Source organism: Arachis ipaensis, chromosome B7 (genome assembly GCF_059453495.1).
Source record: "Arachis ipaensis isolate K30076 ecotype BB chromosome B7, ASM5945349v1, whole genome shotgun sequence".
Lineage (NCBI taxonomy): Eukaryota > Viridiplantae > Streptophyta > Magnoliopsida > Fabales > Fabaceae > Arachis > Arachis ipaensis.
In genome coordinates, this window is record NC_142442.1 from 18,667,784 (window position 1) to 18,690,661 (window position 22,878).

The 22,878-nt window shown below is 36.1% G+C and overlaps 1 protein-coding gene across 1 annotated transcript; it reads left to right on the forward strand.

Moving 5' to 3' along the window:
- Positions 1 to 6,418: 6,418 nt before the first annotated feature.
- On the forward strand, positions 6,419 to 11,184 carry LOC107606823 (isoflavone 3'-O-methyltransferase 4-like). Its single transcript, XM_088493805.1, has 4 exons — positions 6,419 to 6,915; positions 8,178 to 8,491; positions 8,728 to 8,792; positions 10,777 to 11,184. Exons 1-4 carry the CDS (start codon positions 6,470 to 6,472, stop codon positions 11,071 to 11,073), a joined length of 1,122 nt encoding a protein of 373 aa, XP_088349931.1. The 5' UTR covers positions 6,419 to 6,469; the 3' UTR covers positions 11,074 to 11,184.
- The last annotated feature ends 11,694 nt before the right edge of the window (positions 11,185 to 22,878 follow it).

The following is a 22,878-nucleotide window of genomic DNA, read 5'->3' on the forward strand; positions in this document are numbered from 1 at the left end:
TGACTAATATATTAGTCTTTTCCCTACGACCGAGTGAGCTGCTGCTCTTTAATCAGTTGCATTTGATTTGGGAAGGATCGGTATTCAAAGTAGTTCCGGAAAGGCTAAATTAAATGTATTTAGGAGCGAAATAAGCCGGCTATCCCCTTCTTAATAGACGTTGGCCCCGGAACCGGCTCGGGGTAAATCAAAATAGCAGCAATCAAGATACCAGGTCGTTTAAATCAGAGTACACTTCTAGAATCCCTGTGGTATGTAGAAAGCCCGCATTAAAGACGAGTCCTGTTCGTCCAACAGTTTCACCAGCCATATCTACACATAAAGAGAGCTAGTTTCCCACCTAGGTGAACCCGAAGCTAGAGCACAGGTAGAGACAGTGGATTCTTGAGTCAAGCGTCCACAACACGTTTACTCGATCTTCCTCTTCTTCCTCAATCAAAACGCAAACCGTCAAGATTCAAGGGACATTTGAAACAAACTACAATTCTGTAGAAACGTTCCAACTCTTCGCGAAGAGTCGAAGAAATCAAGAAGAAAAGATACAAATCTCTGTCAAAAATCACCAGAAAAAACGAAGAAACATTATTCAAGGTACTGTTTTACTGTTTTTCTAGGTTTTTCTTTTAGATTGTCTTTGCCATGTGCCTCATCCTTAACCAGCAAAATATTAAAAGATTTCAAGAAGAAATATACTGTCTCCTCCTGTTTTGGGTGTATTTCTTAAATCCTTTGGGTGTATTTCTGTAATCCTTTGGGTATATTTCTGTAATTGTTTGGATGTATTTCTGTAATCCTTTCTGTAACCGTTTGGGTATATTTCTATAACCGTTTGGTGTATTACTGTAATCGGTTGAGTGTATTTATGTAATCGTTTGGGTGTATTTCTGAAGTTCCATTATCTTCAAAACGATTTCAAAGCTTGATTTCAGAAACCATGAAAATCGAAAAAAAAAAAAAACTAAGCAAAGAGAGAACACACGAAGGAGATCCAACAAATTTGGCAACAAACTCGAAAAAGAAACGAAATCTTTTGAAAAATGGAAGTTATATATTTGTGCGTTAATTGATTTGAATTGATTTAGAAGTCTGTTAAAGAGGCACGTAACATAAGCAGCGCGTTTAGTGGGTTTCATAATTCTCTTCAGACTTGTAAAGCTTGTAAACACAAAACATTTGTATGTAGAGATTTTCTCTTAAGTTTTTGACCTTTTAAAATTTAGATATATTGATCTTTTATGTTCACTTAAGTCTGTCAGACTTAACAGAAAAATTAAACGTGACTCTCGTTATACTGACTTGATTAATATGGATACACACGTGAAAGAATTTTTAAAATTAGACAAATTAGACTTAATAATTGGTATGTCCAAATTTTAAAGAGATGAAAAGATCTTAAATATATTTTTAAATTTTCAAAAATTTTGTTAGAGAATCATTAGAATCCATTTAGATCAATTAGTATCGTCTATATTTATATAGTATATCTGTACATTAATTGTAGGATTTTATGTCTTTATTACTTTGATTCATTTAGCACCTATAAATACCTCTTGTATATTGTACCTTCAACACAACTCAATAATACACTTTTCAGATTACTCTCTCAGTCTCTCGTTTCTAACATGGTATCAAGAGCCTAAATTTTTTTTTTCATGAATTTTTGTTCATAGCCCTTTTTGTTTTTTTCCTCTGACCGTGCCTCTTCTCTCTCGTTTTTCGATCTGTTTTTGACACTTTGGTTCGTCACCTCCGGCATCATCATGTTCTCCTCTTCGTCAGCTTTCCAACGCTGCCAAGATCGCCGCCATCCACCACCGGACGCGCCGTCACGCGCCGCCGGAAGTTCACTGTCCACCTCCATCGTTCTCCTTCCAGAAGCTTCAGCAGCCGTTAGATCTCGGCGCTGATCGGACGCTCCTCCCTCTGCCACGTGTCGCACGAAGCTCCTTGGTTGACCCGCGCGCGACCCGGTCCGACCCGACGTTGACCCGCGTCCCCTCGCTGCCAGCGTGTCTCTCTTGCTCCTCTCTGGTGGCGCCACGTGTCCTTGTCTCGCTGACGTGGCTGCTGACGTGGCACTGACATGGCAGACAAGTGGGACCCTCCCTAAGATTTTTTGGTGAGCTCTTTCCGATTCTGCACTCCGATTTCTCATTTTTTGCTTCGAAATTGCTATTTTCTCTCCTCTCTTTGATCTTTGTGACTGCTATCATGGAAAGGCCAGATGTTTTTGCTGCCACCGACAGAAAGGATAAATTCTGTCGAAACTATAACCATTCTGGGCACCTCTTTCCCGACTGTCCTTCTATTGAATGTCGCACATGCCACCAGAAGGGTCATCTTAGCTACCATTGTTCACAGCTGTTCTGCCGTTACTGCAAGCTCTCGGGACATTTAATTACTGCCTGTCCTACTCGCCCGCCACGTCCTAGTCCACTCAACTCGTCTCCTGTCTCTCTTTCTGATATTGCATCTCTTCTTCAGCGTCTTCTCTCTATTTTTGGTAATACCCCTGCTGCTTTTTTTACCTCTCTAGGTAATTCTAAATGGTACTTTGACTCAGGTTATTTTAATCACATGTCTCCGTTGCGTAATATTTTCTCGTCCATGTCTACCACTGCAAATGGACCTTCTGTCAATACTGCAAATGGCTCCCTCTTGCACGCAACACACAAGGGTTCTATATCCCAGTCAACTCTTAATCTTCCTGATACTTATTATATTCCCAAATTAAACTTCAATCTTATTTCTGTTGGTCAACTTGTTGATCTGGATTTTGAAGTCACTTTTTCTGTTTCTGGTTGTCGTGTACAGGATCCTCGGACGGGACAAATCATCGGGATTGGACGTAAGGTCGGAAGGTTGTTTGAACTCGAGAATCTTCATATTCCTCCTGTACCAAATCTCTGTGCTGCTTCTTCTCCCTCTACCCTCCACTTATGGCATCAGCGTCTTGCCCACACCTCCCTAGGAAAACTGCATCCTCTTGTCTCTATGGGTGTTTTAGGTCAGGTTCTAAATGAATCTTTTGATTGTATTTCTTGTCAAACTGCCAAACAACCTGCTTTATCTTTTCATAATAATTCATCTCTTGCTTGCTCTCCTTTTGATCTCATTCACTCTGATGTTTGGGGCCCCGCTCCCACTCCCTCTATGGGGGGAGCTCGATACTTTGTCGTTTTCATTGATGATTATTCCCGTTTTACTTGGATTTATTTGATGACTAATCGCCATGAGTTACCTCGGATCTATATCAACTTTGCTACTATGATTAAAACTCAGTTTTCCAAGGTCATTAAGGTTTTCCGTCGTGATAATGCTATGGAATACCGTGATTCCAAAATCTTAGCCTTTCTTGCAGAACAGGGTACTTTATCTGAGTTTTCTTGTCCTGGTACATCTCAACAAAATGGTAGAGCTGAACGCAAACATCGTCACATTCTTGACTCCGTACGTGCAATGCTCCTTTCTTCTTCGTGTCCTGAGCGTACTTGGGGTGAAGCTGTTCTTACTGCTGTTCATGTTATCAATAGACTCCCTTCTTCTGTTCTTGGTAATGTTACTCCCTTTGAGCGTCTTTATCATACCTCCCCAGATTATAGTTCTCTTCGAGTTTCAGTTGTGTATGTTTTGTTCTTCTTCAGCCTCATGAACATAGTGAACTTGAACCTCGGTCTCGTATGTGTTATTTTTTTGGTTATGGCAATGAACACAAGGGTTATCGTTTTTGGGATCCTCTCTCTAAACGTATTCGTATATCTCGTCATGTTGTCTTTTGGGAGCACCACATGTTTTCTCGTTTCTCATCCTTTGAGTCGATTCCTACTACTCAGTCACCTTTGTGTACTAACCCCAATGTTGATCTTTTTCCTAGTGATGATTCTACAAATTCTATCTCGAGTGACTCTCCACAGCCTCCTGTTCTTCCGCCTTCTCCATCTCCCGATGATTCCAGACCGGACGATGATCCTGCTCCTACCGTCATGCCTCCTCCTCCCGCTCGTTCTTCTAGGGTAAGGAATCCACCTCCTCATCTTCTTGATTACCATTTCTTTTCTACTATTCTTCATCAACATGAACCTAAGACATTCAGAGAAGCCTCCTCAAACCCAAATTGGCAACAAGCAATGCAAGAAGAATTACAGGCACTTGAAAAAGCACACACTTGGGATCTGGTTGATCCTCCTTCTGATCAGGAAGTTGTGGGCAGTAGATGGGTATACAAGATCAAGACTCGCTCTGATGGTTCTATTGACCGTTATAAGGCCCACTTGATTGCTCAAGGTTGTACGCAAGAGTATGGTATTGATTATGAAGAGACTTTTGCCCCTGTCGCTCGTCTTACATCTGTTAGAGCTCTTCTTGCCATTGCCGCGGTTAAAAAATGCTCTCTCAATCAGATGGATGTGAAGAATGCATTTCTTAATGGGGATTTGAAAAAGAAAGTCTATATGAAACCACCTCCAGGATATCCTTGTCCTTCTAATAAGGTTTGTCTCTTTCGCAAGGCACTTTATGGACTTAAGCAAGCTCCTCGTGAATGGTTTGACAAGTTCAGCACTACCATATGCAGTCTTAGTTTTACTTCTAGCCCTCATGAGAATGCGCTCTTCATTCGTAAAAGCAAACGTGGAGTTGTTCTTCTACTTTTGTATGTTGATGACATGATTATTACTGCGGATGATGTTGATGGTATCTCTGATCTCAAGGCCTCACTTCATCGTACCTTTGAGATGAAAGATCTTGGTTCTCTCAGCTATTTTCTTGGTCTCGAGATCATCTCCACCGATGATGGCATCTATCTCTCTCAGGCTAAATATGCTTCAGATATTCTTATTCGTGCTGGGATTACAGATAGTCGCACTGAGTCTACTCTTCTTAAGCCTAATGTTCGATTTACCCCTATGGATGGCACTGTTTTGGATAATCCGACTCTCTATCGACAGTTAGTTGGCGGTCTCGTCTACTTGACTATCACCCGACCAGAAATCGCCTATCTGGTTCATGTACTTAGCCAGTTCTTGTCAGCTCCTTGTACCACTCACTATGCGGCAGTTCTACGCATTCTTCGCTACATCAAAGACACTCTATTTCATGGCCTTTATTTTTCTGCCCATTCCTCTTTGTCTCTTCAGGCTTACTCCGATGCTGATTGGGCTGGTGATCCCACTGATTGTCGTTCTACTACTGGTTACTGTTTGTTTCTTGGCGACGCTCTCATTTCTTGGCGTGTTAAGAAGCAAACGTTCACTGCTCGCTCAAGCACAGAAGCTGAGTACCGTGCCCTCGCTGACACCACTGCTGAAGTTATCTCAGTTCGTTGGCTTCTCGAAGATTTGGGTGCTCCTCAGTCATTTCCTACTGATGTTTTTTGTGATAACCGTAGTACTATTCAGATCGCCCATAATGATGTGTTTTATGAACGCACCAAACACATTGAGATTGATTGTCACTTTGTTCGACAACGTATCCTTATTGATGTTGTTCATCTCATTACTGTTGGAACACTAGATCAGACTGCTGATATCTTCACGAAAGCTCATCACCCGACTTGTTTTTGGACTTTGTTATCCAAACTCAAGTTGGTATCCTTAGCTCCCACTTGAGTTTGAGGGGGGATGTTAGAGAATCATTAGAATCCATTTAGATCAATTAGTATCGTCTATATTTATATAGGATATCTGTATATTAATTGTAGGATTCTATGTCTTTATTACTTTGATTCATTTAGTACCTATAAATACCTCTTTTATATTGTACCTTCAACACAACTCAATAATACACTTTTCAGATTACTCTCTCAGTCTCTCGTTTCTAACAAATTCAAATGTTTACGGTCCAAAAATTCAGAAATCGATTTATCCTTTTCTCTTATTTTTTTATCCTAATAATAAGATTGCGATGTATCTGGTTTAAATAAATTGTCCTATTTTTGTTTAATTTTTTGTGTATTTTTATTTTTTAAAAAATTCATCGATAAAAATAAAAAATCTTTTATACCATATACAAAAGAGACATATTTTTATTTGTCGGTGCAATTCCGAAAAACAGTATATTCGGTCTCATGAGAGGAATGTTACAAGTTCACTTCAAAATATAAAAAAAAAAAAAAGAAACAAACAAGAGAATTATGAGAATTTATTATTTTTAGTTATTAATTAGTTATTAATATTTAAAATATAAAATAAAATATATTATTAAATTATTATATTAAAAAAAATAAAAAAATTAAATTAATAATTAAATAATAATAAAAAATAATAAATTTTAATAAATTTTAATAATTTTTAATATTTCTTTAAAAACGAATATACAAAAAATATATCTTTTTTATTTGTGGGTGCAATTCCGAGAAACAGTATATATTTGGTCTCATGAGAGGAATATTTTATAAGTTCACTTCAAAATATAACTACACACATTACATTACTTGCACTCCATCCTGCTTTAATTTCGTCCCAATTCACAAATGGCTGCTGCATCAGAATCCGATGCAAAACTACTTGAGCTCCTCAAGCTACCACAAGATGAAGAAGAAGTAGATGGCTTCTTGTTTTCTCAAATGGCATGGTCAATTGTGGTTCCAATGGCTTTGAGGACCACAATAGAGCTTGGTGTATTTGACATCATAGCAAAAGAAGGCAAAGGTGCAAAGCTCTCAGCAAAAGACATTGTTGATCACATTGGAACCAACAACCCTGAAGCAGCATCAATGTTGGATCGTCTTCTTAGGCTTCTTGCAAGTCACTCATTACTGTCTTGTTCTGTTGTTGAAGATCCAGAAAGCTCTAATAACTTGCATCACAGGCTGTATAGCCTCTCACCTGTTTCCAAATATTTTGTGGGTGATGCCGATGGTGTATCTTTGGGACCCTCGTTGTTGCTGCATCTAGATCAAGTCTTCACCCAAAGTTGGTTAGTATATAAATAGAATAATAGATACATATTAAGAGAGCTACTCAAATGAAAATGCAAAAAATATCTTTTTATTAAGATGCTTTGTATAAAAGTGTGATTTATTAATTTGGCCACACTTTAAATAAAAACAACACTTTTATAACATATCAAAATCTAACCCTACAATCCATCATCTAAAAATCAAAAAGAAAAATCATCACATGAAGACAATTATAATATCTTCATGGGAGTACCCACCACATATTAATTAGGGCTAATTTTTTTTTTATATTGGAGGAGTGTGTGAGTTGTGTTTGGTTATGGTGTATACATACAGGTGTTAGACACAGGTGTGGGACAAGGTAAGATCGGACCGTTCGAGTTTTTTGTTAAAAAATTTATTGACCACAAATCGGACCATCTGGTTAGTTTTTATTTTTTTTTTTTATATTTGAAATCAAATCGGACCCTCCGTTTTCAGATTTTTATTTTTTTAATTTTTCCCTTAAAAGAAAATGGACCCTCCGTTTTTAGATTTTTTTTTAATTTTTTCCTTAAAAGAAAACGGACCCTCCGTTTTCAGATTTTTCTATTTTTTTTTTTTAAATCAAAACGGACCCTCTGAGTTTTTTGCTGCAGTTCTCGCACAGTCCGATTTTGCTTTGGCAAGTTCCTCGGTCTGATTTGCATGTAAACTGACACCATACGAATGTAAAGTTCTCCTCCTCTCCACAACGCCGTCCAGCACCAATATTGGTTGCATAATAAAATTAATTTCCGTATTAATTACGTTAAAAGTACATTAAAATTAATTATTAAAATATAATACATATTAAAATATATAAATAAATATTAAAAATAAAAAATATATATTTAATGCATATATATAATAACTATATATACAAATTTTTTTATCAATTAAATACAATTAAATAATTTAACATTAATAACAGAAATTATTTTTATCATTCTCACTCACTTATTCACCTAAATTTTATTATTCAATTTGGTTAAATATTTAGTTCATAACAAAATTTGTACATATGACATTTCTCATAGCTACTATAACAGTATAAATTTATTAGAGAAATAATAGAGGGTTATCAAAATTTATTTTTTATTATTATTTAACTATCAATTTAATTTTTTTAAATTTAATTCTTTTAGATTAATAATCTAATAATATACTTTATCATATATTTTTAAATATTAATGGTTAAACTTTTCTTCATGATAATGCTAAACTTTTCTAATTGTTTATATGTGTTTTGTATCATTAGGAATGAATTGAAAGGAGCGATCCTTGAAGGAGGTATACCATTCAATAGGGCTCATGGCATGCATGTTTTCGAGTATGCAAAAATTGATGGTAGGTTCAACGAGGTCTTCAACAAAGCAATGCACAACTCCTCCACTTTATTAATGAAGAGGATTCTTGATGTCTACAAAGGTTTCGACCACATCAATAAACTAGTGGATGTTGGTGGTGGTGTTGGGGCAACTATCAAATTAATCACTTCCAAACACCCTCATATTCTTGGTATCAATTTTGATTTGCCTCATGTCATAGAATGTGCCTCAGCCTATGATGATGGTATGTGTGATACTTTATTATTTGTTTGATTTTAGCCCGCGTTTTTACTTTTTTTTTTTCTCCATTTATTCTTTCATTGAAGGTTCAATAATCCTTTAGATATATTGTTTTAAGATATAAAATAGATAAAGCAAAACAGAACGAAGTATATATATAATTGTTCAGTAGTATATATAAATTTTTCTTTTTAAAGGAAATATGACCAATGACAATTGTATTTTCTAATAATGTTGTAGGTGTGGAGCACATGGGAGGAGATATGTTTGAGAGTGTTCCTAATGCAGATGCCATTTTCATGAAGGTGGGAGGAATATATATTATGCTTTTTTGGACTAATTTTTTTTATATATATTGTTTTAGTGATGGTGAATCACTTAAATATTAGTGAATCACCTTAAATTTAAATATTGGATGATTTAATATTTAACAAATTTTTAAGGGCGTCTGTGATACAAATAATTTGTCAGACACGTATTCCGAATTCGCAAGGTGCGTATTATAAAAAAAAAAATTATTCGTAAAAATATAATAATTCACAGATAACATATTATCAATACACACAAAATATATTATCAATTTCCAACTTTCTATTAAATACTGTTATGTTAATTTACTTAGCTGAGATAATTAGTCTTAAGAACTTAAAAATCTATTTTAGAGAGAGAGTCTGATTTGTTAACCATATATCATTTTGTATTAGGCTCTATTTTTTTAAATGAATAACTAGCAAAAATGATGTTTCATAATTCTTCTAAATATTGCTTTAATCAAGGATAAGAAAGATACTATCGATCAATCATGCATTTGAGGTTAATTATAAGAGAAATGATAAAAGGTTTTTCTTTTGGGGGGTATATATACTTTAAATTTTAAATCTCATTATTTCATTATCATAGGATATATAAAACATAACATCCGCTAATAAAATAAAAAAATATATGAATTATTGTTATTTGTATATTTTTTTATACGGGTTAATAGTCAAATTAATCCCTAAAAAATAAGATATTTTTTAAATTTATTTCTAAAAATTTTTTTCAATTAAATTAGTCCTTCAAAAATTGTGAATTAATCATATTTGTCCTCTAGTCACTTTATTAACAATTTTTTTTTAAAGATTGATGTTGTAAAATATTAATTGATAACATATATAATACCTGATATGTCTAATTGGATATTGACCAAATATATTTATGAAAATTTATTAATTTAGTCATTTTCCCAATTACAAAAATCATATTTCTAATATAACCTAGTGACTAAATTGATAGATTTTTGTAAACATATTTAGTCAATGTTTAATTGAACATGTTAAGTGTTATGTATGCTATTAGTTAACATTTCACATCATCAATCGTTACCGAAAATTGTGAGTAGAGTAACAAAGATAGATATGACTAATTCGTAATCTTTAAAGGACCAATTTGATTGAAAAAATCTTTCATGGACAAATTTAAAAGATGCTTTATCTTTCAGGGGCTAATTTGACTATTAACCCCATTTTTTTTGGGTAAAGTATTATTTTGGTTCTAAATATTTGGGTTGAATTCTAATTTAGTCTCTAACGTTTCAAACGTCCTATTTTAGTCCAAAAAACTTTTAAACGTCCTATTTTAATCCCAAAAATATTTTAAACAGGTTCAATATTGTTCCATCATGCATTAAATTTGACACAAATAATTCGTCTATATTAAAAAACAAATAACATTCAATTTTAATATGTAAGTAAAATCAATTCGCCAATGATCATTAATATAAAAATTTTCCTTTGATTTTGAAATGTTAATAATTGATTGTTAGGATTTGAGATTTTTTTGTACAAAAAGAAAATTGAATAAAAAAAATATTACAAGAAGATTTTGGTTATATTTTTTTAACACATGAATAAAAATATGGCTTAATTAGTATAATTAGTATCAATTTTAATGGTAGGACCACATTAATCTTATTTGAAACTTTTTTGGGACTGAAATAAGATATTTAAAACGTTAGAAACCAAAGTAAAATTCAACCTAAACGTTAGAAACCGAAATAATACTTTACCTATTTTTTTTATATATAAAACACGAACATTTTATTTTATTTTTTTACCTGTTATTAATAGTTTTAATATCAAAAAATAAAAAATTCCACTATACAAGAAATAGAAACGTATACAAAGATAGTGCATATAATATCTTTATAAAAAAAATAAAAAAACAAAAATTACGAATCTCATAAACATTAATTATATTATCATATTATATATTTGATTTCATAGATTTGTCGAACTGAAAATTTTGTAGACAATACTTCATGATTGGGGAGATGAAGAATGCTTGAAGATATTGAAAAATTGCCTCAAGGCTATTCCGAATGATGGGAAGGTTATTGTGGTGGAAACAATGGTTTCCATTTTTCCTGAGCCAACATCTTTTGCCGAGAATGCTTTTAGAAATGATGTTATCATGATGACTCAAATGCTCGGAGGGATTGAGAGAACAAAACAAGATTTCATGGACTTAGCAAATGGATCTGGATTTAGTGGCATAAGATTTGTGTGTTGTGTCTCTAGCTTCTGGGTCATGGAGTTCTACAAGTAATTCCACACACGCGCGTATTACTACTTTTTAGACTATATTTGTATTTTGAAATGTTTACAATGTTTTTATCTAGTTGTTTCAATTGAACAAGTATTTGTGTTTGTTTGGATAGCATATCTTTTTTAAGAAATAATTTTTTAAAATATAATTTTATATATTTAAAGCACGTTCCAAAAATACATTTTAATAGAGAAATATAATGTTGAATTCAAAATAGACACAATAACTAGAGGTGAAACGTCGATCATCTACATCCGAGCCACAGTCTACATTTGCAAAATCAAATATGCGAAAATGAGTAGAAGGATTAAAGAGAATTTCTTAGTCAATACTACCTGCTAAGTAGCGAAGGATTCGCTTGACTGATTTTCAATGATTTACCAAGGAATTATGCATGTATTGACTCATTTTGTTCACTGAAAAAGCAATCTCAAGACGAGTTAGAATATAATACTACAATACTTTCACAATAGATCGATATTGTGAGGGATCAGAACGAGACTCTGAGCCATGTTGGGACAATTTCTTAGAAGTGATCATTGGGGTTGAAATAGGTCTAACATCTGTCCTATGAAGTAATTTTCAAATACAATTTTTTTGAGAGAGATGATAATAATTAGATTCTAATTTTGTTACTTCAATACCAAAAAAATAGTTAAAATTTCCAAGAGTTTTAAGAACAAAAATTTCATTTAATTTAAACATTAAAAAAGAAATGGCTTGTTGATTATTTCTTATGACTAAGACATCGTCAACATAGATAATTGGATAGTTACCTATAGTTCAATCACGAAATCACTAGTTGAATTGGTCACAACTAACTAAATATATAAATTTATAATAAAAAATTAAATTTAAAAATAAAATAAAAATACAAATGAAAAATTACATCTTAAAATAATTTATGATCATAATGAATGAATTTAAAATAAATAAATACATTTAGCAATATACTTTTTTTTATGGTGAAGGGGCTCAAATGGCCCAAAAACAAAAAAAATATACTACTCTCTTATAATTCTAGAAAACGTAACATTTCTTCTATTTGCTTCTAGAAATGGAGACAAGAAAGGGGGAGGGTCCGCAAAAAGGTGAAGACCTGCCTGAAAACCATGTGCAGGCTTCGCCAAGGCATCAGCATTGAAGTTTGCTTCTTGCAAAGTATGGCTGATGTTGAACTCTCTTAGTTTAGCTTGAAGATCCTTTATTGTTCGAATGAGAGAGATGTTTCCATGAATAGGGGATGAATTATTCTCTGGCAACCTAACAATGTAAGTGGAGTCAATTTCGAGCTTGATCCAGTTTAGACCCATGTCACTAGCAATCTTTAAACACAGGTAAATTGCTCATAACTCAGCTTCTGTAATTATCTCTTTCCCTATATTCATCATAAACTAAGCTAGTATCATGCTATTTGAGTTTTTGATGATTCCTCCATAGGAACACAAATTGGAGGCTTGGAGGATTGACCCATCCATATTAATATTGTTACAACCTTTCTTCGGCAGTTTTCACTCTATCAGAATGGATGTTTTTGGTCTAAGTTTCCTGCTGCTTTGTTTGGTGAGGCCAAGAACTTCATTGTAATTTTTTGCTATCCTTTTACTTCCGCAGTAACTTACTGAAATGGGTTATTCTCTTGTCTGAAGATTAACTTATTCCACTTTCTCCAAATGATGTTGCGTATAGTGAGAAAGAAGGTGGGTCATGGAGTCCCATAATTTATGCAAGAGGCTTTGCTCAGGTTCTCTTTGAGCCAATTCTTGAAGTTTTGACTAAAAAAGGGGTCCTGAGGGTCCCTAGTTGAGCTGCTATTTGATGTGGAATTTTTAAACCACAAATTACCGACAAGTGCACCAGATCATATCAAGTAGCGGGAGTAGGTTATCGTTCTCACGAGAATTAACGGATTAAGCAAGCAATAGTCAATTGATTATTCTAGTCAGACAATAAAAAAAATAAGGGTTTCAATAGTAAATAACATGAAAATAGAGAATTAAACAAGAACAAACTAAAATTGGTTAAGAAAGTAATATGATAAAGATAGTTAAGGTGTTAGAGATGTTCACTCCTTAGGAAAATAATCCTTGTGTCTATTTAGATGAGGTATGCAAAGATTAATCACGATGAATCATAAATAATCAAATTCCAATTTCTTGGCAATTCAATTTCTCTTTAACCTAATTAACCGCTAATTCCATAGTCAATTACTTAAGAAAAAGAGGTGAAGCACACTTATGATTCAATTTCAAGTAAGATTCAAGAATAGTCCTTAGGTTGAATTATATGTCGCTTATCCAAGCTAGTCCTAAATAACTGAAACTTACAAAGTGTCGTGCACTCTTTAAACTATTCCTAGTTAAATAAAAAAGTAGTGAGAAAGAGTTTTCAAACTAATTCAAATATTAAATGTTTTCAAATTAATATTTAGAATCGAAGACGGAGTTAAAATGTTTTTCAACAATTCTAAATCTTTAGGGATGAAAAACAAAAACTCAATCATGAAATAAATCAAAGCATAAACCTTATATAAAATAAAATACTTAGATTAATAATCTATAAAAAAATGAACAGAGCTCCTAACCTTAATAATGGAAGTTTAATTGTTCATAGTGCAGCAAATTCAAATCCTAATTCTAATGTAAAACCTAAAACTAAAAACAAAAAAGAGAAGAGAGGAGCTCCCTTATGCGTTGCTTCCTTCCCCTTTTTAAAGCAAAATCTTTTATTCCCAGCATCCAAACGTATCTCCCCTTTTTTGACAATCAAATCTTATCATTAATAATGATTTTTTGGGTCCTGGGCTGCGAGTATGGCATTTAGCACCACTTTCTTGGCGTTCAGTGCCGCTCCTCCCGAGAAGAATGAGTAGTGGGACGCGGTTTGGCGTTTAACGCCGTGAAGCCAGAGAGAAATTATAGACTATTATATATCATTTGAAAGCTCTAGAAGTTGACTTTCTAATGCTGCTAGAACTGCATCATTTGAACTTGTGTAGCTCCTTGATAGTATCCACGAATTCTCTTTACACTTGTCTTCAATTCTTGGTTCCTCCTTATCCTTTTTTTTTTTAGTTTTTAACACTTTTCTACATAAATCAAAGCTTAAAAAAACTCCAAAAAAATTGACTAAAAGCATAAGAATCTTAATATAGTTAAGAAAATCACCAACTTTATTCAAAGAAATAATAACTAAATACAACTAAAGATGCTCATGCATCACAACTCCAAAAGCTTCAGGCGTAAGGCAATCCCTCAACACATGGAGCAAGCTCTCTTCAATATTCGGACATCTAGGGCAGCCACCATTTTTGGTAAATCCCCTACTCTTCCTTTTAGCATTTGTTAAAAGTGCATTATGACTGAAAATCCAAGAGAAGGATTTTAATCTTTGAGGAATTCTTACTCGTCAACATATTTTAAAGTTGTGCTCTTGATCATTATCTTTCACATAGTATGTTTCATATGCTGATTTGATTAAAAATTTACCTTGAGAGTCTGGTAGCCAGGTTATTAAATTTTGTCCTAGAGTTGGGTGCAGTGTGGGACTTTTAGAGTGTGAATCAAGTCTGTTTCCTTCTTTGGGACAAATTGAGATAACTTACCCCAGTCCAATCTCCCTTGGGTGTAGCGTAACTCCCTAAGCTCTTGTTTTCTTTGTCCTCGCTGGTATGAATTAACAAAAGCTCACTCAAGTTAGTTATTTTTGGGATTCAATGATCCTTCCAAATCTTGATTCTTTTCCCTCGATCTTCCAGATAAGATTCTGTTGAAATTGATTCTAAACTTTAACAATTCCTCTCCACGCATCTGAACTGTTCATTCTCTTGATCACTTTGGGAATGGGGTTATCCTCACATTCGTATTTGGCCTTCATGACCTTTACCCACAACGCATCTTTGTTATTAAATATCCCCGATAATAGCTTCATGAGGAAGAGGTTGTTGGACTCCTACACCTTGCGTAATCCTAGTCCACCAAGTTCTTCAGGCATACAAATAGTATCCTAGTTGATGTGATGGATCTTTTTTTCAAAAGTAGCCCTCCAAAAAAAAAACTTTATGCAAACTTTATCAATTTGATTACAAACTTCATTTAGAATCTTCATGGTTTACATTGTGTAACTTGGGATAGAGGAAAGAACTTACTGAACAAGGGTGCATCTGCTCACTAGAGAAAACATCTTCATGCTACGGCTAGACAACTTGGCTTGCATTTTTGTCCAGAATAGGCTAAAAGTGTTGTTAGCCCTACCCACCCTATTGCCATCTCTAGACTGAACCAACTGTTCCGAGGGTTACCTGAAACTGTAGGTCGATCTCGGATGAGATCTTCTGTACTGGTCGGAGATGACGTGTCTGGCTGGCTGGTTGCGGCCGGAACTGTTGTGTCCAACTTGTTGGACTGGCGGCACCTCTGATCCTTGGTCACCGGAGGGTGGGGGGTACCTGCAAGAGACTCCGATGCTTAAGTTAGCATGGGTATTAAACAGGTTTTTAGTAGAATCAGAGTATGAGTTATACCTGGGTGCTCCAGTGTATTTATAATGGCGTGGGCTGACCTTTCTGATAAGATAAGTTAGTTATCTTATCTTTATCTTATCTTATTTTGAGTGAAGTCAGCTTATCTTCAAGGGAACCGCCTTTATCTCTATAGGCTTGGATTGCCTTTGGATTTGGGTCGTGTTCCTCTATTTGAGCCCTTTATTGGGCTTTCCTGTCGATTTGGCCGATCTCTTTAAGAAAAGATCGGATAGTCGGACCTGAAGAGGCCGGTCGCCATGTCGCTAAACATCCCGGGTCGGACAGCTCGACCCAGGGTATGAACAGTGCCCCTGCTTGAGCTCAGTGTTCTGCTTTGAGGTCGAGTTTTTTGACTTCGAACTTTTTATAGCGAAGCCGAACTCAAGCACTTTTGTCGATTCCTTTCTTTGTAGAGTTTTTTTGAATGTAGAACGTTTTTCCTCTTAAAAACGCGCGCTTTTGTATTAGCGCTTTGTTTTGGGGAACGTGCGAGGGTTTAATACCTTCATTAATTGGTATTAATTGCCCCGTTTCTCCTGGCCTTATTTTGAATTTTACTTCCTCAGAAAAACGGTTTCTCTTCTTCCTTTTTCTTTGTAACTCCTTTGTTTTTTCTGTCTCTGTCTTTTCTTGCGTTGCGGTGCCTTCCAGCGGTCCAACGATTCCTTCCTTTCTACTTCTTCCGTAACTTCTCATTTCTCCAGGTTAGTTCCATTTTGGAATTACTTTTCTCTTTTGTTGCTTTGGCTCTGGTTTTGTGGTGAAGTTTTGATTTTGCTTAGAGAAAGTTTGGATATTTCTGTTTTTGTTGCGCCTAATTGCTGTTGTATGGTACGTTCTGGGAGTTTCTTCGTCTTTCGTATGAACTTTTTCGCCTTTCCTGTTGCTTGATGCTTTTAGGGCTTTTGCATGTTATCACCGTTTTTGCTTGTGCTTTCGATGATGGTTTTTGTTTGATTCTGGAGAAAAGGCTATGTCTTTGACGATTCTCTGCTTGGCATGTTTGGTGTTGTCGAAGCTTTTTGTAAAAAGATAGTGGCTTTGATAACTTTTTGTACTTTTTTGTGTTTTGTCTTTCTCCTATGAAAATGCTTGCTATTTGAAATCTTCTTTTTGTTTGGGGGATGCTGAGACGTAAGCTGTAGATTTTTTCTGAAACCTTGCTTTGCCACTGCCTCCAAAGGATGCCCCAGGACTTTGGTTTGAGTCTTGGGGTTTTCCTTTTCTGTTTGTTCTTTTGTATCATATTAGTCGAGTTGCTTTGCCCCTCTTCCGAGATATTTTTTAGTAATCCAATCTTCTTTTCTTTTTGTAGGATTAGTTGGCCTCATGTCTTCTCGCAATAACATTGTAGAGGTGTCTTCCAAAGTTCCCGAGGGGATGTCCGATTGGCTGGACTCCCTTGTCCTAATGTGTGTCTCAGTCGTGGATGCTGAATTTTGTGTAGAGCTGAGGAAACGTCATAGGATTTGTGGTAACAATGCTCGGGAGAGGGATTATGAGCTTGTAGCTCCTGACTCTGATGAGAGGGCTTGTTTTCCTACTTTCGTCGAGGGAGAGCGTCCCTTCTTCTACGCCTATGAATATTTCTTCAGCCAGTTGGACGTTACTTTTCCTTTTACTGCTTTCGAGACCGACTTGTTGTGGTCATGTAACATTGCCCCATCCCAGCTTCATCCGAATTCCTGGGGTTTTATCAAAATATTTCAACTGCTTTGCCAAGAGTTAGGCGTAACACCTTTTGAAACTCTTTTCCTCTATCTTTTTGTCTCGGTCAAGCCCGGAGGTTCTTCCAAAAAGAAAGCTTCCTGGGTTTCTTTCAGATCGGCCCAGGGGCATAAAGTTTTTGCCATGTATGATGAGTCTTTTAAATATTTTAAGAATTATTTCTTTCGAGTCCGTGCTGTTGAGGGGGTCCGCCCCTTTTTTCTTGATGAGAATGACGAGCCTGCTTTTCCTCTAAAGTGGCAAAAGAATGTGAGAGTACCACGTTATACATGGGAGATGCTTAATGAGGTTGAGCGGGCTTTTGTAGTTGTTCTTGAATATTTGTGGGGGGGAACCACCCCATCTGGATACAAAAATATTCTTGAGTGATCCATCTTTGGTTCAAACTGCTTTGGGTACTGTCTAACTTGTTTTTATACTTGTTTCTGAGCTTTTCTTCTCCTATGTTGTAACTCGTCATTTATGGTTGATTCTGTATTTTCAGAGATGTCGAAAAATAATAATTCCATGAAGGCCTACAAGAAGGCGAAGAAGGCTGCTGCTGCTCAAAACATCTCGGCCAAGGCGGCCGGAGAGGGATCTTCTCAAGTTCTTGTGAAGCCGCCCGTGCCAAGTTCTCCTGGGCCAAGGAAGGTGATCCCCACTCCTCAAGTTCGTCTGACTGATCCTCCACAGACTTCTGTCATTGCTTCTGGTGCTCCTCCCAATAAGAAACAGAAAACAATTGAGGCCTTTAACCTTGACGCCCCTGATTTTAATACAATCGAATTCGTAGATCAGCAAATCGGTCCCTACGGTACCCTCCCCATGGATGATGTGTCAATCCTTCGCAATCTGGATTTTATGACCCGAAACAGTGTTAAAATGGCATATATGGGGGCTGCCCTGTACTGAACTGCTCAGAATCTTCCTCTCCATGCCACCAAGGAATTTATGGAGGAGGCTAAACAGGAGTTCGACCAGATGAAGGGCCTGAAGAAAGAGCTTGAGGTAAAGGTAGCCAAGTTGGAGAAGGATCTAGAGAACGAAAAGGCGAGTTCCCTTGCTCTGGCGGCTTCTGTGCGGTTGGCCGAGGACACGGCATTGAGGCATAAGGACAGTTATGTGACATCTTATCGGGAGGTGGTGTGCCTGAGGGAGGAGTTGGAGAATGCCCGAGCTAATTACTCCGAGCTCCAAGGTCATCTTGTTGGCAGCGTAACTGCTGCCTATGATAGCTTGAGGGAGCAGGTTCGGATTATTGCTCCCGAGGCCGACCTTACTCTTTTTAGCCTGGATAATGTTGTGAGGGATGGTAAGATTGTCCCTGATGACCAGGATGATGATGATGTTGAACCTCCCCCTGTGTCTTCTGCCAAAGTGTCAACCTCTTCAGTTCCTCCAGTTGTGTCTGACCCGGATTACCAGATTCTGAACCGGGATGATGGAACCATGGATGCTGTGCCTATTCAGACTCGCCTTCCTTCTCCTCGGACTGATGCTGCCAAGAAGTCTTCTAATCTTAGCTGAATTTTCTTTGGATGTTTGCATAGTTGGCCCGGCTTGTGGGCTTTAAAACTCTTTATTTTGTATAGTTGAATATTTTGCTGACTGCTGGTACTCCTTTTGGTTGCTTGTTTAGTAACTTTTGTTAAAAAAAGTAGCTTTCAAGATTTTGGGCTTGACCCTAAAGCTTTATAATATTGTATAGCATGCTTGCTTGTCTTGGCATTTTTCTGGGTTTTTAGAATACTGGAGCCTTGCTGCTCGGCCTCTTTGAACTGCTTTGTACTTGGAGGTCGTAGATGTGTGGATCCAATTCGTATTTCGGTTTGCTTGCTTGTATTTGTCTACAACCGATTTTACGTCGTCCTTTTCCAAGTTATTTTTGTAGTGGACCGACTTTGTCATGTCGATTTCTTCTAAGTTATTTCGTAATCCTCTTTCTTGGACCTCTGTTAGGTCTCTTTTAGGGACTACTTTTATAACTTTTCGTAGGAGGTCGACTTCTTTATGTTGTCTTCTTTCTAAGTTATTTTTGTAATCCTCTTTCTTGGACCCTTGTTAGGTCTCTTTCAGGGATTACTTATATAACTTATTTTTGTAGAAGACTGACTTCGTTAGGTTGATCTCTTCTAAGTTATTTTGTAATCCTCTTTCTTGGACCTTTGTCAGGTCTCTTTCAGGGATTACTTATATAACTTATTTTTGTAGGAGACCGACTTCGTTAGGTCGATCTCTTCTAAGTTATTTTGTAATCCTCTTTCTTGGACCTTTGTCAGGTCTCTTTCAGGGATTACTTTTATAACTTATTTTTGTAGGAGACCAACTTCGTTAGGTCGATCTCTTCTAAGTTATTTTTTTAATCCTCTTTCTTGGACCTTTGTCAGGTCTCTTTCAGGGATTACTTTTATAACTTATTTTTGTAGGAGACCGACTTCGTTAGGTCGATCTCTTCTAAGTTATTTTTGTAATCCTCTTTCTTGGACCTTTGTCAGGTCTCTTTCAGGGATTACTTTTATAACTTATTTTTGTAGGAGACCGACTTCGTTAGGTCGATCTCTTCTAAGTTATAGCAATTCCTCTTTTATAGGGTTGGCCAGACCTCTTTCCAGGGATTTGCTGATAACTTGGGTTGACTTGGTCCGACTTCTCTATGTCGGCCAGTCTTTAAGTTATTATTTAGCAATCCATATGACCTCGTTAGGTTCTTTTTTTGGATCACTTTCGATAACTTCTTGCATTATTCTGTGTTCATCTTTGCCGATTTATAGAAGGTGATTTCTGTCTTTCTTCGGTTGAGCTTTAGATGAATCGCATTTTCATCTTTATTGGTCTTCCATCGTGATCGTGCAGTGAATCTGTTTTTCACTTTCTGTCGATCTGTTGCTTTATAATCGGACGATGAATGCTTCAGATTAATGCGTCTTGAGAATTTGTAGAATATCTAAAAATATATTTTATTCAAAAGCAAGTGCAAATATATACATGCGCCAATGTTCCGAGGGTTACCTGAAACTGTAGGTCGATCTCGGATGAGATCTTCTGTACTGGTCGGAGATGACGTGTCCGGCTGGCTGGTTGTGGCTGGAGCTGTTGTGTCCGACTTGTTGGACTGGCGGCACCTCTGATCCTTGGTCACCAGAGGGTGGGGGGTACCTGCAAGAGACTCCGATGCTTAAGTTAGCATGGGTATTAAACAAGTTTTTAGTAGAATCAGAGTATGAGTTATACCTGGGTGCTCCAGTGTATTTATAATGGCGTGGGCTGACCTTTCTGATAAGATAAGTTAGTTATCTTATCTTTATCTTATCTTATTTTGAGTGAAGTCAGCTTATCTTCAAGGGAACCGCCTTTATCTCTATAGGCTTGGATTGCCTTTGGATTTGGGTCATGTTCCTCTATTTGGGCCCTTTATTGGGCTTTCCTGTTGATTTGGCCGATCTCTTTAAGAAGAGATCGGATAGTCGGACCTGAGAGGTCGGTCGCCATGTTGCTAAACATCCCGGGTCGGACAGCTCGACTCAGGGTATGAACACCAACTAATCTGACTTGTTCTACTTAACCTTGTTTAGATCACATTGGAAATGATGAACATGAATCTCCTCCCACCATTACTTCTAAACCTTCTCATCTCACTGATCATACTATACAATCAAATTTTGCCCCACCTTCATCCATTAATGATCCAACCATCCTTATTTTTACTATTGAAATTTCATTACCTTTATCCTCATCTGATTTGAATGCTCCTAATAGTCATTCTATGCTTACTAGATCTAAAACGGATAACTTGAAACCCAAGGCATTCCATGTTGTTACTTCCTCTTCCAATTTTGAGTCTTCTTTTATAATTTATAAAACTATTAAGACTGCTCTATAATCCAAACATTGGAAATATGCTATGTTTTTTTAGTATAGAGCTTTGGTTTACCACAAAACATGGACTCTTATTGAACCTTCACCCAATGTCAATATCATTGGTTGTAGTAAGGTGTTTGAGGTAGACAAGAACTTGAGGGGTTGGATAATTAGAAACAAGGCATGATGGGTTGCTAAAGGGATTAAACAAGTAGCTGGTATTAATTTTGATTAGGTATACTTACCAATAATTAAACCTGTAACAATTAGACTCGTCTTAACTTTAACTTTATCTAAGGGTTGGCGCATCAAGTAATATGACTTTCATAATGCTTTCTCAAATGACACTCTACATAAAAAAAATATATGAGTCAACCGTCAGGCTTTCAATACTCTAATCCTAATCTAGTATGTAAATTAAATAAAATACTTTATAACTTGAAGCAAACCCCGCATGCATGGTATCTCACTCTAACTTCTACTTTATCAAAATTTGCTTTTTCATGCACTCATTCAGATCCTTCTTTATTTTACTAAGATTTTAGATTCTCATGTCACATATATTCTAATATATGTGGATGATATGTTGGTCATGAGTAGTAATAAAAATGGGGTATAGAATACAATTACTCAGCTTCATTCTACTTTCTTGCTTAAAGATTTGAGATATGTAAATTTTTTCTAAGGTATTGAATCCACATACTATTTACCAACTCATGTTTTCCTGAGTCAAACCAAATATATCAATAAACTCTTGGTGACATCTGAAATGCAACACTCCAAACTTATAGTTACACCAGTGGTCAGCTCAATTCAATCAACATCTACCGACACTACAAGAAAGGTGCTGAATACTGTCGGATTTAGTGACGGACATTAGCGGCGGCTTCACTGGAAGATTTACCGGGGGGTTTCGGTGTCAAATTCATCAAGTGAAAGCATCACCAGTGGAGTTTCAATTTCGACGATAAATTTGCCGGTAATAAATGGCAGAAAGACGGGAAAGATATGAGCAAAATTTAGCATCGAATTTATCATCGGATCTTTCTGACAATAAACACGTTTAGTGGAACGCTGCATTTTGGTGACCCACAATGTGTTACCGTCGGATTTATCCGCTGAAAAATTCGACAGTAATCTTGCCCTAAATTCAAACTGTGAATCATCTTTCCCTTCATTTCGAATTTCTCTCTCTCTCTAACCTCTTGCCTCCTAGTCTCTCTCTAACTCTCTCATCTCTCCTCTCTGTTATGACCTCACCGTCAGCGACCTCCTCTCCTCTCCTCTCCGGCAACATCTCACCATTAGCAACCTCACTATTCTGCTGCCACTACTACTACAAATGCTTCTGCCGCTGCTGCTGTAAGTACCGAAAGTTTCTTAATTGATTAATTAAAATAAAATAATAATTTAATTATCCAGAATAATTTCAAAAATTTAGAAATATTAATTATAAAATTTAAAGGTGAGATTTAAATTCAGCATATTTTTCTGAGTGGGAAAATGTATTTTCTGTGAAAAATACGTAAAAATGCGTACCGATAACTTAGCCGGCAGTACTAGCTTAAGTCTGTCTGGTACTATGTAAGAGAAATCAAAACTACAGAAAAACTTAGAAAAATATTTAGAATTGAAAACCAGTCACTTATTCTAAAGGTTTTGGCCCGAAGTTAGGTCAAACGAACCTAAAACGATAAATGGTTGGTCTAGGCCTA

Excerpts from the sequence above, each read along its gene's own strand:
- LOC107606823 (XM_088493805.1), top strand. The coding sequence starts at position 6,470 with ATGGCTGCTGCATCAGAATCCGATGCAAAACTACTTGAGCTCCTCAAG. Across the intron at positions 6,916-8,177 it reads CAAGTCTTCACCCAAAGTTG|GAATGAATTGAAAGGAGCGA; the intron begins GTTAGTATATAA and ends TTGTATCATTAG. Across the intron at positions 8,492-8,727 it reads TGCCTCAGCCTATGATGATG|GTGTGGAGCACATGGGAGGA; the intron begins GTATGTGTGATA and ends ATAATGTTGTAG.